Source organism: Miniopterus natalensis, chromosome 4 (genome assembly GCF_054644295.1).
Source record: "Miniopterus natalensis isolate mMinNat1 chromosome 4, mMinNat1.hap1, whole genome shotgun sequence".
Taxonomy (NCBI): domain Eukaryota; kingdom Metazoa; phylum Chordata; class Mammalia; order Chiroptera; family Miniopteridae; genus Miniopterus; species Miniopterus natalensis.
The window spans coordinates 31,025,491-31,040,550 of NC_142084.1; the positions used below are offsets into that span (position 1 = coordinate 31,025,491).

The 15,060-nt window shown below is 37.7% G+C and overlaps 1 protein-coding gene across 4 annotated transcripts in view; it reads left to right on the top strand.

Annotated features, from left to right (window-relative positions):
- Positions 1-15,060, top strand: part of C4H4orf33 (chromosome 4 C4orf33 homolog) — a 44,252-nt gene that overhangs the window by 11,611 nt on the left and 17,581 nt on the right. The window contains exons 4-7 of one of the 4 annotated variants that reach the window (XM_016203349.2): positions 2,343-2,394; positions 2,525-2,724; positions 5,452-5,606; positions 6,267-6,586. In XM_016203349.2, the coding sequence (XP_016058835.1) occupies positions 2,343-2,394; positions 2,525-2,724; positions 5,452-5,557 (358 nt within the window). In that variant the 3' untranslated portion in view covers positions 5,558-5,606; positions 6,267-6,586. Of the gene's footprint in view, positions 1-2,342; positions 2,395-2,524; positions 2,725-5,451; positions 6,587-15,060 lie in introns of those variants that run through there. The other 3 variants (XM_016203350.2, XM_016203343.2, XM_087815950.1) reach the window with 3 other exon arrangements.

The following is a 15,060-nucleotide window of genomic DNA, read 5'->3' on the forward strand; positions in this document are numbered from 1 at the left end:
ATTTTCATTTTGCTATGTAGTTGATTTTTCTAATAAATTTGAAAATAATTCTTTTTTGCAAAATGAAAAATTATTATAAAACAGAAACTCATTATTTACTCTATAAATTTGCATTATCATGTACTAGCTATTCAGAAATAAAAGGACATATAGATATAATAAACTATGAAAATGTTTCTTTTAGGGAATTTTTTTTTAATGACCACATTACACTGTAGTTTTATGTAATCCATAATAATGTATCCATGTGTTCCTTCATGTAGTTGTCATTCATTGATTGAGTGTATACTGTGTCATTTTGTGTTCAGTGCTGGGGTACATCACACATGGCTTTTCCTAGACTCATTTAAAGTATTAACCTTGGACTCTCTTTGTTCAAAGTTAACCATTCCCTTGGGAACCTTCTTTACCTGGTTGAAAACTTTTGTCCCATAGATATGGAAAAGTAAATTTATACTGACTTCTCTGTATTATAACAAATTTTAAGTTAGTAAAATATTTAATAATGCAATATTTTTGGTATTGTGATTATTCATTTTAAATGACATTTAAATGCTTCTCAGCATCTACTATCCAGTAGCCTTTGTCCATTTGTAGGCTGGGCAGAGAGTTCTAAGCAATTGGTTTAAATGAGATTTTAGATATCATTTTCTTTTGCCTTATTTTGATTTTTTTGCTAACTAATGTAGAAAATCTAGCTGTTTGCAATTATATTTTTCAGAAGAATAACCATATATCTTTGTGTATCATCTTTCAACTAACATGCCAACATCTTTTATTGAAAAACATGATTGTCTTAAACTGTCACATGAGGTAAAAAATTTCACCTATTGTGTGATTATTTTCACCATACAAGTGAGAAAGCTAAGGCAAATAGATTTATAACTTGTCTACAAGACAATAAAGAACTTGGATCTACTAGAATTCTAAAGTTTCACCCTTAGTTTTACTTTTTGTTGTTGCTGTTGTTAACCCTCACTTGAGGATATTTTCCCTTTGATTTTTTTTAGAGAGAGTGGAAGGGAAGGAGCAGGACAGACAGAGAGAGAGAGAAACATCGATGTGAGAGAGACACATTGATTGGTTGCCTCCTGCACGTGCCCCAAGCGGGGCTGAGGAACAAGCCTGAATCCCAGGTCCGTGCCCTTGACCGGGAATCAAACTCACGACCCTTTGGTGCATGGGCTGACTCTCTACCACTGAGCCACACTGGCCAGGGCCCTTAGTTTTACTTTTATTAGATAAAAATACCAGTTTATTTTCATAAAGTAATGATTTAGCCCTGGATGAATAGGATAATTAGATTCTCTTTTGTTAATTTATCACATAAATAAGTTCTAAAAGTTAAAAAACATCCTCAAAGTAGTTCGCTTTCATATATATATCAGGACAATCAATAATCAAGAATCCTGGTTTTGCTTCAGGCAACCAACTCCTGTAACCATTAATTAATCTCTAGGAAAGCAATGTGAAGAATATTGTTTTTTTAATTTACAAGAACTTTTACTTGTCCTAGGATATTCTTAAGCTAGCATAACAACAATAAAAATAAGCAGAGGAAAGAATACGTGTCATCTGTTAGAATAATTTACTGAAAGAAATCCTCCCTGAAAAGCTCACATTAGGCTCTCTGTGTAGAAATGTTTAGATATGGTCTCCTTCAGAGACAATACACTTGTTTTATGTACCTACTCGAAAGCCTTTGGTTCTTACTGACCCAGCTAGCCCCAGTGATGCTCTTTTATTAGTTTCCTGTTGAGGATATATTGTGTTTCTCTTTGAAAATGTCACACTGGTGTCTGAACTAATGGCAGGAGGCAGGAAGACAAAACAGGCAGACAAGTACAGTTTTAGACAATCTATATTTCATATTTTCTTTCTTCCTAATGAGCTTCAAGACAGTTTCTTATAGAAATAACCTTTAGTAAAGTTATTGGATTCAGACCTGGAAAATATGTACCAGCTTCTCGTAGGGTACTTTAGTTTTTGAAACTGGTTTTATTATAAATTCCAAATACCATGGTATCCCTCCACCCCTTTGCTTACTTTGTGTCATCTAACCAACTGAAATATTTAATTTAATTTTATATTTAAAGAATATAAGAAGCGATCTGAACATGTGTAGCTTTTGACTGTAATTGTCTGGAAAATGGTAAACTCAATGATGTCATTTCTAAGTAACTAAACACACTGGCTCTTCCTCTAATTATCCAGTATTCAATGTGCATCTTTTAATTATTTGGAAATTTAGTTACAAATATACACACTGCAGATATGAAGAATAGTGAAGAAAATAATGTTTGTTTCTTTCAAACACTCATGAGGAATTTTAATTTTGACAGTCATGGACAGCATTTGGTGCTTTTATTATCTGGAAGAAGAAATGTGTGGAAAGTAAGTAAGTAAAAATGTGAGACAAAGTTTTTAAGTGTGGAAGATCTATGTATGTATTATACTATTATATATATATATGTTATATATAAATCTTAATTTGCCTTTTATATTTCACGTATTGTTTCTGTAGCAAGAACTTGCTCTATCATTTGAAGTGTCCAGAGGAGAGACAAAATGGGAAGGTAGAGCTTATCTTCCTTGGAGTTATTTTCCACCAAATGTGACAAAATTCAATTCATTTGCCATTCATGGATCAAAAGATAAAAGAAGCTATGAAGCTCTTTACCCTGTACCTCAGCATGAACTGCAACCAGGACAAAAGCCTGATTTGTAAGTAGAAAATGAATGAAGGTATTTCCAACTGTGAGTTTTTTGGAAGTTATTTCTTGGTAGAGCAATGATAACATATTTCAGTCAAAGGAGACATGTGTACAACACCTAGTAGGGTACCGTGTTCCCTGACAGTCCTCAGTAAGTACTTGACTGACTGACTATGGACAGACGGACAGACTTAGTCTCTCTCACTGCTATAAGTACAGTGTTTATGTTTCTATGGCAGTGTGAGGAAAATCTTGATTTTTGTATATTGCAACAGCTGGTATAGGAGTATTGTTGCAAATTCATTATGATCCCTTTTGGGCGAGAGGCACCCAGATTCTTGGTGTGAGCAAAGGGCTGATAAATTCTTTCCCTTGATGCTTGAGAATGTGACCTTCAGTTAACTCTCTAGCTGTCTTCCCTTGGTAACCTCATAAGGGTAAAAATGTCAACTAGGTTTTTAGGCAACATGGCCTATGATAAAGATGACTCCTAATGACTCCTAAGTGGTAAAAAAATTGCATCTGGGCAGATGGTATTATGAATAAACTATAAATACCTGATGGGGATAGCATGGCTTTGGATTCCCCTTTAACAGTCATGTTCCCTGTGGAGACCCTAGAAGCTATGCCTGTGGACTTATTACAAGAGATATTGGTCCCTCTGGGCAGTGGATATGTAAACCCAGGTATCTCCTACACTTGCCCAATTTGAGTCTTATCTCTTTGAAGCTGTCACCTAAGGAGAATATAGCTCCCGACCAGCCCTATGAATGCCTCATGGACTGCAGCAAGCTCTGCTCCCTTAGGGATGAAAGCCAGATGCTGTCCAGGGGCCAGTTAGGACTCCTTATCTCTAGCTTTCTGAGTGTACTTAGTGTGGCCAAGACAGTCTGGTGAGTCTGTGTGTTCAGAAGAGCCTAACAGAGACATCCTAGTGTTGCCAGTGGAAATAAAGTCCTTTCACAGAGTTGCAAGGAAAGCATTCTTCAAGACCCATGTATGGGAGGGTAAGACACAGTAGTAAGATTTATTGTAGAAGCAAAATCAGAGGACTGTCCTGGGTTCAGCTCTGTCCCACTGTGAAAGAAGTCCAGCTTTGCCTTTATTAAGCCCAGAGAAAAGGCCAGTGTCCATAAATTCTTTGCCATTGGTTCAGTCCAGCCCAGTCCCTGTCCTCATCTGGCCAGCTTCGTCTGTGTTCCCAGCTAGGCTCCGGCTGGCACTGTTTGGGCCATGCTCGGAGTCCTTGTGGCAAATGACCAGGTACTTTTTCAAACCAACCAATCAACTTCCCAATATTTCACGGACTTCTGTTGGTTCCTGCCTCTGACCAGTCCTTTCCTAGATCTTCTGGGGTTCTGTGTCCCTCATCGAATCTGAACCTTTTCCCAGGCTAGACCGACAGGCCTCTAGGGTCCCCATCTTGGCCCCTACGGCTCATGTGCTTACCTCCCCCAGCATCGCGTTGGTTTCTTCTGGGTATACTCCCAGCAGAGAAATTTCTCTTGCTGTTTTCATTCCTCCCCCAGTAATGACCAGTAGCAAACCTTCCTGCCCTCTTCCAGGATTAGGTCCCAATGCAGCCGTCCCGTGGGGAGCCTATGAATGCTGCAACTTCCTACTGAAGCAGGCTCAGTGTCCAGTTCAGCTCCCTACTTATTATGCTTAATGATGCCTGATTCCCCTTGTTCCCTTCCTTTATTAATATCTAGCTACCTTTGCTAGCACTGGTGGGCTTTGCACCCTGGCACACTGACTTTCTTGCCTTTTCACCCCTGGAAAATGTCATCCCTCCTCTCCCCGTTGGCCTTCTCCTTCCTGTTGTGCTCTTTCTCCACTTTGCCTTCATCTCTTCTATCTTCTTTTTTCTGCCTGACGCACTTTTCCCTTTTCCCTCTGCTTTTCTCCCCAGTCCTGACATTTTCTAACTAGCCGCTTTCTCCCTTCTTTTCTCTTAACCTTCACTGTCGGTTCCTTAACCTCTTCATCTGGGATTGACAGTTGTTACTCAGACTGGTTCAGTCTGGCCAGGTGAGCAGGTGCAAATGACTCGGGGCCCTCATAGCAAGATGGCTTGTTTCTCTGGCTCTTTACCAGCTAATATCTTCTTATTTTTTGGCTCCTAAATGTTATATTCGGCTCAATTTGTGTTTTTGGAGGCTTACCTTAGGTAAACGTATGATTATACCCTTGGCCAGGGCAGAGCCAAGGCAGAGTGATCTCCTGCAGAGCCGAGTTCCACTGCAGCATCTTAGCTAAACCTTTCTCTCCTCATTAAGCCACAACAGAAATCTCCGTAACTGTTACATGGCATTCCTGAGAAGAAGAGAACTGGGCTTAACACTCTTTTAACCTTTGCTTTGGCAAAGGAGCCTATGCTGTAGTCTATGGAGCTGAAATGTTTTAAAACATTCATATGACTGATATAAACTATATCAAAGTTTAAATATAGAAACATCTGTAGGAATATAATACGATTTGTTTAAGGCCAGATGGAATGAGTCAGGTTTTGAGGGTTGGTTTTAAGTGCTTTGGGGTGTGGGTGAATGTTTTCAGAGCTGAATGTTTGAGAGCTAGAGTGAGAAAATTATACACACACAAGGTATCTTACCTTTGGTGTTCTTAAAATAGAATGTTGTCCTATCACAGATGTGACAGAATGCATAGCCCTTTGGGACAGGAATTTCACAAATGCATAATTCATTTCAATTCCCACCTTCTCTTTCTTTGCGTTTAGCCATTGTCTGGAATACTTCAAGCCTTACAGTTTTAACACACTGCTTGGAGAGGAGTGGAAACAACCAGAATCCGACCTGTGGCTAACAGAGAAGCCTGATGTGTAGGAGTATAGTAGATGACCGTATCAGTCATTTCTTCCCTATACCCTTTAAGGTAAATCAATAATAAGTATAATCTCTTTCAAGATAACGTGAAAACATTTCATCAATAAATATTTTCATAAAGGTCAATGAAAATATAGTATCCCTCTGGCAAATTGTGTATAAATTAACAAGAAAATGAAAAGTTGGAAGATGATTGTGTCTAGAAAGTTGAAATTTTTCTCATTTAGTCCAGGGGCCATAGTGTCAATGAATTCTGTCATCTGCTTCGCATCACCCTTCCCCCAAATATCCCTGACTGTCAATCGAATCGTTATTTCTCTTTCCACTTCCCTACACCGCAGCCAGCCTGAGACAGGAACATTTTATTTGCACATTTTGAACTCCATGTACATTAATTATTTACTCAGAATCTTTTGTCTATCCTTGAACTGAGTAGAAAACAATGACCTATTTCAGCGGAACAGGAAATCCACATCTGCTAAGGCATCGTTAAGATACATGTGTTATTTAACTAGCTATTTTTCCTGTCTTATGACTATTTTTACTTTGTAGAAGGAATGGAATTCAGGGAACAACTTCTGCTTTTGTTTATAAAGAAACGCCACTTTCTTAATGCTATTAAACAGTGTGTTGAGTGTACTCATTTTATTTTGTAAACATTAAAACATCCTGGTCTATAATTTTTATTTTCTGTTATAACATATTTCAGGGCTTGAAGCCATCTAGTAGATCATCTATGAACTTCTCTGCCAAACCTGGCCCTTCTCCCACATTCTAACTCAGAGATTAGCAGTTCTGCAGAAGAAACTTTATTACTTATACATTTATCTAGTTGCCTACCCAACAATATACTTTCTCCACTTCTTTACAAACAGAACTTTAACTTTTAGGGACTCTGCTCAAAAACGACATTTTCCCAGATTCCTTTGCAGATAGAAATGACCTTGTAAAACAGTTCACATTGATGAGATGCAAGTATATAGTGTTTGGTGGGGCTTCAAGAAAAGATGCTTTAAAGATGAAAGGCTCAGCTGCCACACACCTTTTGTCTTTCGCCCACCCTCTCCCTTTTTCCTGAATTGCAAAATGAACCCCTGAGGTAACACACCAGCTGCATTGTGTGAGTAAGGAGCCAACACAGGGGTAGCTGAGTAGAAAGACAAAGGGGCCTGGGTTCCGAACAGCCCAGTAGAGTAATCTATCTGGACTGTCCACCTATTTATACTTATAGGAGAGAATAAATGCCCAATTTGTTTCCCCAAAGTGATCTATAGATTCAATGCACTCCAAGTTCAAAATCCTAGAAGGTTTTTTTTTTTTGGGTAGAAATTGACAAGCTGATTCAAATTTTATGTGGAAATGCCAAGGACTTTAGCCAAAACAATTTTGAAACGTAAGGAAGTTGGGGGATGCATGCTACCTGACTTGTTAACTCATCTTCAGTAGTGAAGACAGTGTGACCTTGGCATAAATTTAGACAAATATGTCAATGGAGCAGAATAGAGAAACCAGAAAGAGAACTATGTAGAGTCATAGTTGATTTGTGACTAAGGTGCCAATGCATTTAAAACGGAAAGGGTATCTTTTCAACAAATGATATTGGGATAACTGGACAAACAAACAAACAAAAAAAAGACACTTGACCTCTATCAAACATCCTACAAAAAAAAAAGATCCTAAATGTGACTGGTGAAATAAAAAATTCTGGGATAAAATCTTCACAATCTGGAGGAAACAAATTTCAAATAGGACATAAAAAGCACTCACCAAAATAGAAAAAACCCGAAAAACTTCATCAGAATGAAAAGCTTCTCATCGAAAGCCTCAGGTAAGAATGCGAGAAAGCCAGCCAAAAATTGAGATTAAATATTCAAAATACACATCTCTGACAGAGGGCTCTTACCCAGAATATGTAAAAAACTGAAAATCAGTAATAAAAAGATAAGCCAGTTAAAGAGCAAAAGACGTGAACAGACACTTCACAGAAGAAATTTCCAAAAGGCCAATAAGTAAGTAGAAAGGCTCTCAGCCTCCCTTATCAAAGAAATGTGAATTAAAACCACAGGAAGATACTAACTACTGAATGAGCAAAATCACAGGCTATACACAACTGCTAACTGGCTGAAATTGAAAACAAAGAACAAACACACACCTGAAAATACCAAACGTTATTGAGAACCTGAAATAACTCGACTTTCCCGACACTGCAGGTGGGAATGTAAAATGGTGCGATCCCTCGGGAACTGTTTGGCAATTTCTAGTAAAGTTAAATACGTACCTACACTATGACTGAGCAGTTTCATTCTTAGATACACACTCAAGAAAAATGAATCTTCATAGCAGCTTTATTCGTAACAGTGCCAAACTGTAGACTATCAAATTTCCATCCACAGGAGAATGGATAATCTCATCCAGTCAGGCAATGAATACTACTCATAAAAAAGAATGGCCTGTTGACACAGGCAAAGACCTAGATGAATCTCAAAAGCATTACTCTGAGAAAAGTAAACCAGGTAGGGCATACTGGTTTATATGAAGCCAATTATAGGCAAAACTAGGCTATCCTGAATCAGAACCAAGCTGCTCTGTGTAAGGGAAAGGGATTCTAATGACCTGGAGAGGGGCACGAGGGAATTTTCTGGGGTGCTTGAAGTGTTTTGTATTTTGGTCTGGATGATGATATATACCAGCACACATTCGTCAACATTCCTCAAGATTTGTGATCTTACTATAAGTAAAGTATATACCTTAATAAAATAGTGTTATAAAATAAGCTGTAAATAAAATGGCATTCCCTTCAAGTTTATGCTGTTCCATTAAATAATCATTAGTGCTGGTTAAATGTGACTTATCAACGAATGTTTCTTTCATTTATTAAGTATCTTCTCTACCTGAAAAGAGCTGGTGTAAGATTAGTGCTGACTTTTACAAGACGCACTATAACTACATATGGCGGCAGTGTTAGGCGTCTTTGATTAAATTCAGAAGTTATTTTTAAATCGACAACAGGAACTAACTAATTTGATATGTTAACCGTCTGTCCGTTTGGGATAGGAAAGGCACATTTAAAATAACCTAGAATAATTTATAAGTTACTTGAATTTTATAAGTGCATATAAAACACTCAGGACAAAAAATAAGATACATTTTAGAGTATCCTGATTTTAGAAGTGAATCAATCACTCTGAATTACAGGTTCAGTTATAAATCATAACTGTTTATAATGTTGGGGAAAGGTAAGGCCCAAATATATTCTAGATCACAATCACAGCCATATAAAATATTGAATTTGAATGTTGTGGTTTGTGAGCTTTCTAAAACCTATTATGTATTTTTTATCTGTTTGGATGTTTTTTTAAACATCTTTTAACTTTCATCTAGATAAGAAATATGTTCCTCTTTCAATACCAAGCAAGCAAAAACACTTCATGAACATTTTTTTTTGAAAAGAACATGCAATTTAACCACAGAATTTTGGAAAATGTGTCCATTAATAAGATACAAACAGTGCACCCTATAGAAACTTAATATTTGAGAGTGGGTGTTTGTAATTGCTGTTTCAAATTTGTTTTCCAACTTCAGGATCGCTAAAGAGTAATTCCTTTGTTCATAGTGTGCGTGAGTACATTTTCTTGCTGTGGTTTGAATTGTTTACCGCAGTGTCATGCAGATTCTCTTTTCTCACCACCTAAGTAGATTACACAGTGCGTGCATTTATTCAGGAGCCTTTTCATGCCCCCTCCCAACCCAGTGCCAGTCAAGTATAAGTCACAATCCAGAGGAAAATATTTTCTTTGCTTTTAGCACTAAAATAGTTTTTTACATTAAAAAATTTTGCTGCAGAAAATTTTCATGTCCTCATCTTCCTCTTTCTAAAAAAAATTAGACTTTTGAGGCAGAAGATAATGAATATAATTAATCTGACACTTAAAAAGAAAAAGGGTAGCAAATGGGTGAAGCAGTTACAATAAGCCCTCGGCACTTCTAGGCATGTCTCAATAATACCCCCTTCCCATCAATTTTCTGTCGTATTTTACACGTTGCTTTATTAGAGCAGTTATCCCACAGTGCATTAGAGAGCTCTTCTGACTCGCCCCCAGGCCTCTGCCTTTTTCCTCCAGCAACAAGCTACACCCCGTGAGCCGCCAGCACCTTCCCTCAGCTGCCCTCTGGGCCTCTTGCTTCCCGCCAGGGCTCCGCTGGTGCCTCAGCCGAGTAGACCACCCGCAGGGCCATTCTCACACATGGACTCTCCCGGGTGTGTGACAGAGCTAACACCCCACGGCCAACTCTTGACCAAGGAGGGTAGGAGCCAGTGGACACACTCCTGTCTTTCGTTCCTTGGGTTGACAGTCCTGAGGTCCCTTCCATGTCACTCCTCAGAGGGTCCCTGAAAGAATCGTATCCCGGTGGCCTATAGCAGTGACCAACTACTAACACTCCTTATTTTGCCTTTTCCTCATTTCCTATTTTGCTCTTCCTCGTTCCTCACTCCTGCTTGGAATGATTTAACCCAAATCAACCTATTGGGAGCCCCTGTCCCAGGTCGGCTTTATGGGTTGTTACCTGATTCTACAAATAAAAATAACGTGGAAGCAAAAAGATGCTCATAAACCCTTCACTTTAATGTGGTACATACACTCTCAAGGAAGATGAGTGTCCCAGCTACTCCTCATTAATAAACCACTTGCAAAGAGAGACACATTTTCCCCCAGGCCCCTCTTGGGTATCATTTATTACGGCCATGTCACTGTCACTGCAGCACGTAGACTTGGGTGGACTAGTGGTCAATCTGAATGCAAATCTCTTAGTATTTATCATGAATGAATCAGAGTGTAGTAGAATATGAGAGAGGAAGAAAACTCAGGCTGCATCTATACTAAATCTTCCTAACTTGGTATTTGTGAAAGATCAAAAGACAAGCTTTAGACGATATGAAAACTTTGGCAACCAAACTTCACACCCCTTGAGTAACTTGCAATAACTATAACGGCTTTTTATCTCTATTTATTTGAAACTGAAGTAATTAGAAGTGATTTATTCTGAGTGATAGTATAGTCTACTTGTGTAGAAAACCTAAAGGTTGTGAATGTTTGCCTTTCTGTCCTTAATATTTTATTGTTTGCAACAGTGACAGTGCATCTTTTTTCCTTTCTGAGAAGACTGTTTTCTTTTGAAAGTAATGAAGTAGAATGATTTATATCAGTGACTTTTCAACCTGCAGGTTGCAAACCCATTAGGAAGTGGATTACGAAATCTAGTCGGTTATAATGACATAGAATTGAAAATATGAGTGTATCACATTTATTAAATGCCTATGTTGTTTCAAGTGGTTTTTTATTTTGGTTCTAGACACAGAAGTTTAAATCCATCTGTTTAGTGTTTAGAGAGCCCAAGCTTTAAACACCTTGGTTGTTTACAATATTATCTTTTGGTAACTAGCTAACATCCAAAAGATTGTAAGTGATTAGTGTTACTGGAGAAGATTTGGAGGGGAACCTTACACTCAAACATGTGTCCAGTGCAGCTTAAAACCTAGAAACAAATATAGCCTTTTACTCTTTAAATTGATTTTATTTATAAGTTGAAAAACACACCCACATGATAGATATATGGATACTTGCATATATAGATCCTCAATTTTTTTTTTTTTTTTAATTTTGAAGTGATTTTTTTTTTTTAATTTTTAAATTTTATTTTTGTTTAAAATATTACAGATGTCCCCAATGACCCATTCCACCCCGTCCCATCCCCCTCCCCAGTCCCTCTTCCCACCATTGTCTGTGTCCTTGGGTTGTGCATATATGCATATAAATTTTTTGGTTACTCTCTCCCCCTCCACCCACCGTCCTCCATCCTTCTGACATTCGTCAGTCTGATCTATGCTTCCACGTCATTGAATCTATTCTGTTCATCAGTTTATTAAGTTCTTTAGATTCCATATATAAACAAGATCATGTGATGCTTGTCTTTCTCTGCCTGGCTTATTTCACTTAGCATAATTTTCTCCAGGTCCATCCATACTGTCCCAAAGGGTACAAGATCCTTCTTCTTTACAGCTGCGTAGTATTCCATGGTGTAAATGTCCCACAGCTTTTTTATCCACTCAGCTACTGATGGGCACTTTGGCTGTTTCCAGATCTTAGCTATTGTGAGCTGTCCTGCTATGAACATAGGGGTGCATATATTCTTTCTGATTAATGTTTCAGGTTTCTTAGGATATATTCCTAGGAGTGGAATCACTGGGTCAAAAGACAGCTCCATTTTTAATTTTTTGAGGAAACTCCATACTGTTTTCCATAGTGGCTGCACCAGTCTGCACTCCCACCAGCAGCGTACTAGGGTTCCCCTTTCTCCACACCCTCGCCAGAACATGTCATTTGTTGATTTGTTGATGGCAGCCATTCTTACAGGTGTGAAGTGATGCCTCATTGTGGTTTTAATTTGCATCTCTCTGATGATTAGCGACGTTGAGCATTTTCTCATGTGTCTCTTGGCCATCTGTATGTCCTCTTTGGAGAAGTGTCTATTCCAGTCCTTTGCCCATTTCTTAATTGGGTGGTTTGTCTTCCTCTTGCTGAGTAGTGTGAGTTCTTTGTACACTTTGGAAATTAGCCCCTTATCAGATACATCCTTGGCAAATATGTTTTCCCAGACCATGGGGTTCCTTTGTATTTTGAGGCTGTTTTCTTTTGCTGTGCAGAAGCTTTATAGTTTGATGTAGTCCCATATGTTTATTTTTTCTTTTGTTTCTCTTGCCCTAGGAGATGTATCAGAGAAAATTCCACTATGTGGGATGTCTGTGACTTTACTGCGTATGTTTTCTTGCAGGATTTTTATGGTTTCATGACTTACATTTAAATCTTTTATGCATTTTGAGTTTATTTTTGTGTATGGTGAAAGTTGGTGGTCTAGTTTCATTTTTTTGCATGTATGTGTCTAATTTTCCCAGCACCGTTTATTGAAGAGACTGTCTTTACTCCATTGGATGCTCTTGCCTCCTTTGTCAATATTAACTGACCATAATGGCGTGGATCTATTTCTGGGGTCTCTGTTCTGTTCCATTGATCTATATGCCTGTTGTTGTACCAATAGCAGGCCGTTTTGATTACAGTGGCTTTGTAATACAGTTTGAAATCCGGTAATGTGATACTTCCCACTCTGTGTTTTTTTCTCAAGATGGCTGCAGCTATTTGGGGTCTTTTTTTGGTTCCATATAAATTTTCGAAATGTTTGTTCTAGGTCTGTGAAATATGCTATTGGTATTTTAATAGGAATTGCATTGAATTTATAAATTGCTTTGGGTAGTATGGACATTTTAATGATATTAATTCTTCCATTCCATGAGCATGGTATATTCTTCCACTTGATTATATCTTCCTCTGTTTCTTTTTTCAGTGTCATGTAGTTTTCCGAGTACAGGTCTTTTACATCCTTGGTTAATTTTATTCCTAGGTATCTTATTTTTTTAGTTGCAATGGTAAGTGGTATTGCTTTTTTAGTTCCTCTCTCTGAAAGTTCATTGTTGGTGTATAAGAATGCCATTGATTTCTGGATGTTGATTTTGTATCCAGCTATCTTGCCAAATTCGTTTATCAAATCTAGTGGTACTTTGACGAAGTCTTTAGGGTTTTCTATGTACAATATCATGTCATCTGCAAATAATGACAGTTTTACTTCCTCCTTTCCAATTTGGATACATTTTAAGTTTTCTTCCTGTCTGATGGCTATGGAAAGGACTTCCAGTACTATGTTGAATAAGAGTGGTGAAAGTGGACATCCCTGTCTTGTTCCTGCTTTTAATGGAAATGGTTTTAGTTTTTGCCCATTGAGTATGATGTTGGCTGTAGGTCTGTCGTATATGGCCTTTATTATGTTGAGGTATGATTCCTCTATTCCCACTTTGCTGAGAGTTTTTGTCAGAAATGGGTGCTGGATTTTGTTGAATGCTTTTTCTGCGTCTATAGATATGATCATATGATTTTTGTCCTTCATTTTCTTTATGTGATGTATCACATTTATTGATTTGCCGATGTTGTACCAGCCTTGCATCCCTGGAATTAATCCCACTTGGTCATGATGTATGATCTTTTTAATGTATTGCTGGATCCGGTTTGCTAGTATTTTCATGAAGATTTTAGCAGCTATGTTCATCAGGGATATTGGCCTGTAATTTTCTTTTTTCGTAGTATCTTTATCTGGTTTTGGGATTAGGATGATGCTGGCCTCATAAAAAGAATTTGGGAGTTTTTCCTCCTCTTGAATTTTCTGGAATAGTTTGAATAGAATAGGTGTTAATTCTTCTTTGAATGTTTGGTAAAACTCGCCTGTAAATCCATCTGGTCCAGGACTTTTGTTTGCTGGGAGTTTTTTGATTACTGCTTCAATTTTATTAGTTGTTATCGGCCTATTCAGGTTTTTTGCCTCTTCTTGATTCAGCTTTGGAAGGTTGTTTGCTTCTAGGAATTTGTCCATTTCCCCCATGTTGTCCAATTTGTTGGCATATAGTTGCTCATAATATTTCCTTACAATCCTTTGTATTTCTGTTGGATCAGTTGTTATATCGCCTCTTTCATTTCTGATTTTATTTATTTGGGTCCTCTCTCTTTGTTTCTTAGTGAGTCTGGCTAAAGGTGCATCAATCTTATTTACCTTTTCAAAGAACCAGCTCTTGGTTTCATTGCTTTTTTGTATTTTTTTTTAGTCTCTATGTAATTAATTTAGGCTCTGATTTTTATTATTTTCTTCCTTCTACTTCCTCAGGGGTTTTCTTGCTGTTCTCGTTCTAGTTCTTTTAGTTGTTGTGTTAGATGGTTCATTAGATCTTTTCCTTGTTTCTTGAGATAGGCCTGTAATGCTATGAATTTACCTCTCAGGACTGCTTTTGCCGTGTCCCATAGGTTTTGGGTTGTTGTCTGTTCATTTTCGTTACTTTCCATGAAGTGTTTGATTTCGTCCTTGATTTCATTGGTAACCCATTCATTGTTTAATAACATGCTCTTTAGCCTCCATGTGTTGGAATATTTTTGAGTTTTTTTTATAGTGGCTGATTTCTAGTTTTATGGCATTGTGATCCAAGAAGAGGCTTGATATGATTTCAATCTTCTTATATTTGTAGAATCTTGCCTTGTGCCCTAATATGTGGTCTATTTTTGAGAATGTTCCATGTGCACTTGGGAAGAATGTGTATTCTGCTGCTTTGGGGGGGTGAAATGTTCTGTAAATGTCAATTAAATCCATTAGGTCTAGTGAGTCATTTAAGGTCTGTGTTTCCCTGTTGATTTTTTGTCTTAATGGCAAAATGCTGACAGTGGGGTGTTAAAGTCCCCCACTATGATTGTGTTGCTGTCAATCTCCCCCCTAAAGTTCCCCAAGAAATTTTTTATATATTTAGGTGCTCCTATATTGGGTGCAGAAATGTTTATAAGGGTTATTTGCTCCTGTTGGATTGATCCCTTTAGTATTATGTAGTGACCATCTTTGTCTCCTGTTATGGTATTTAT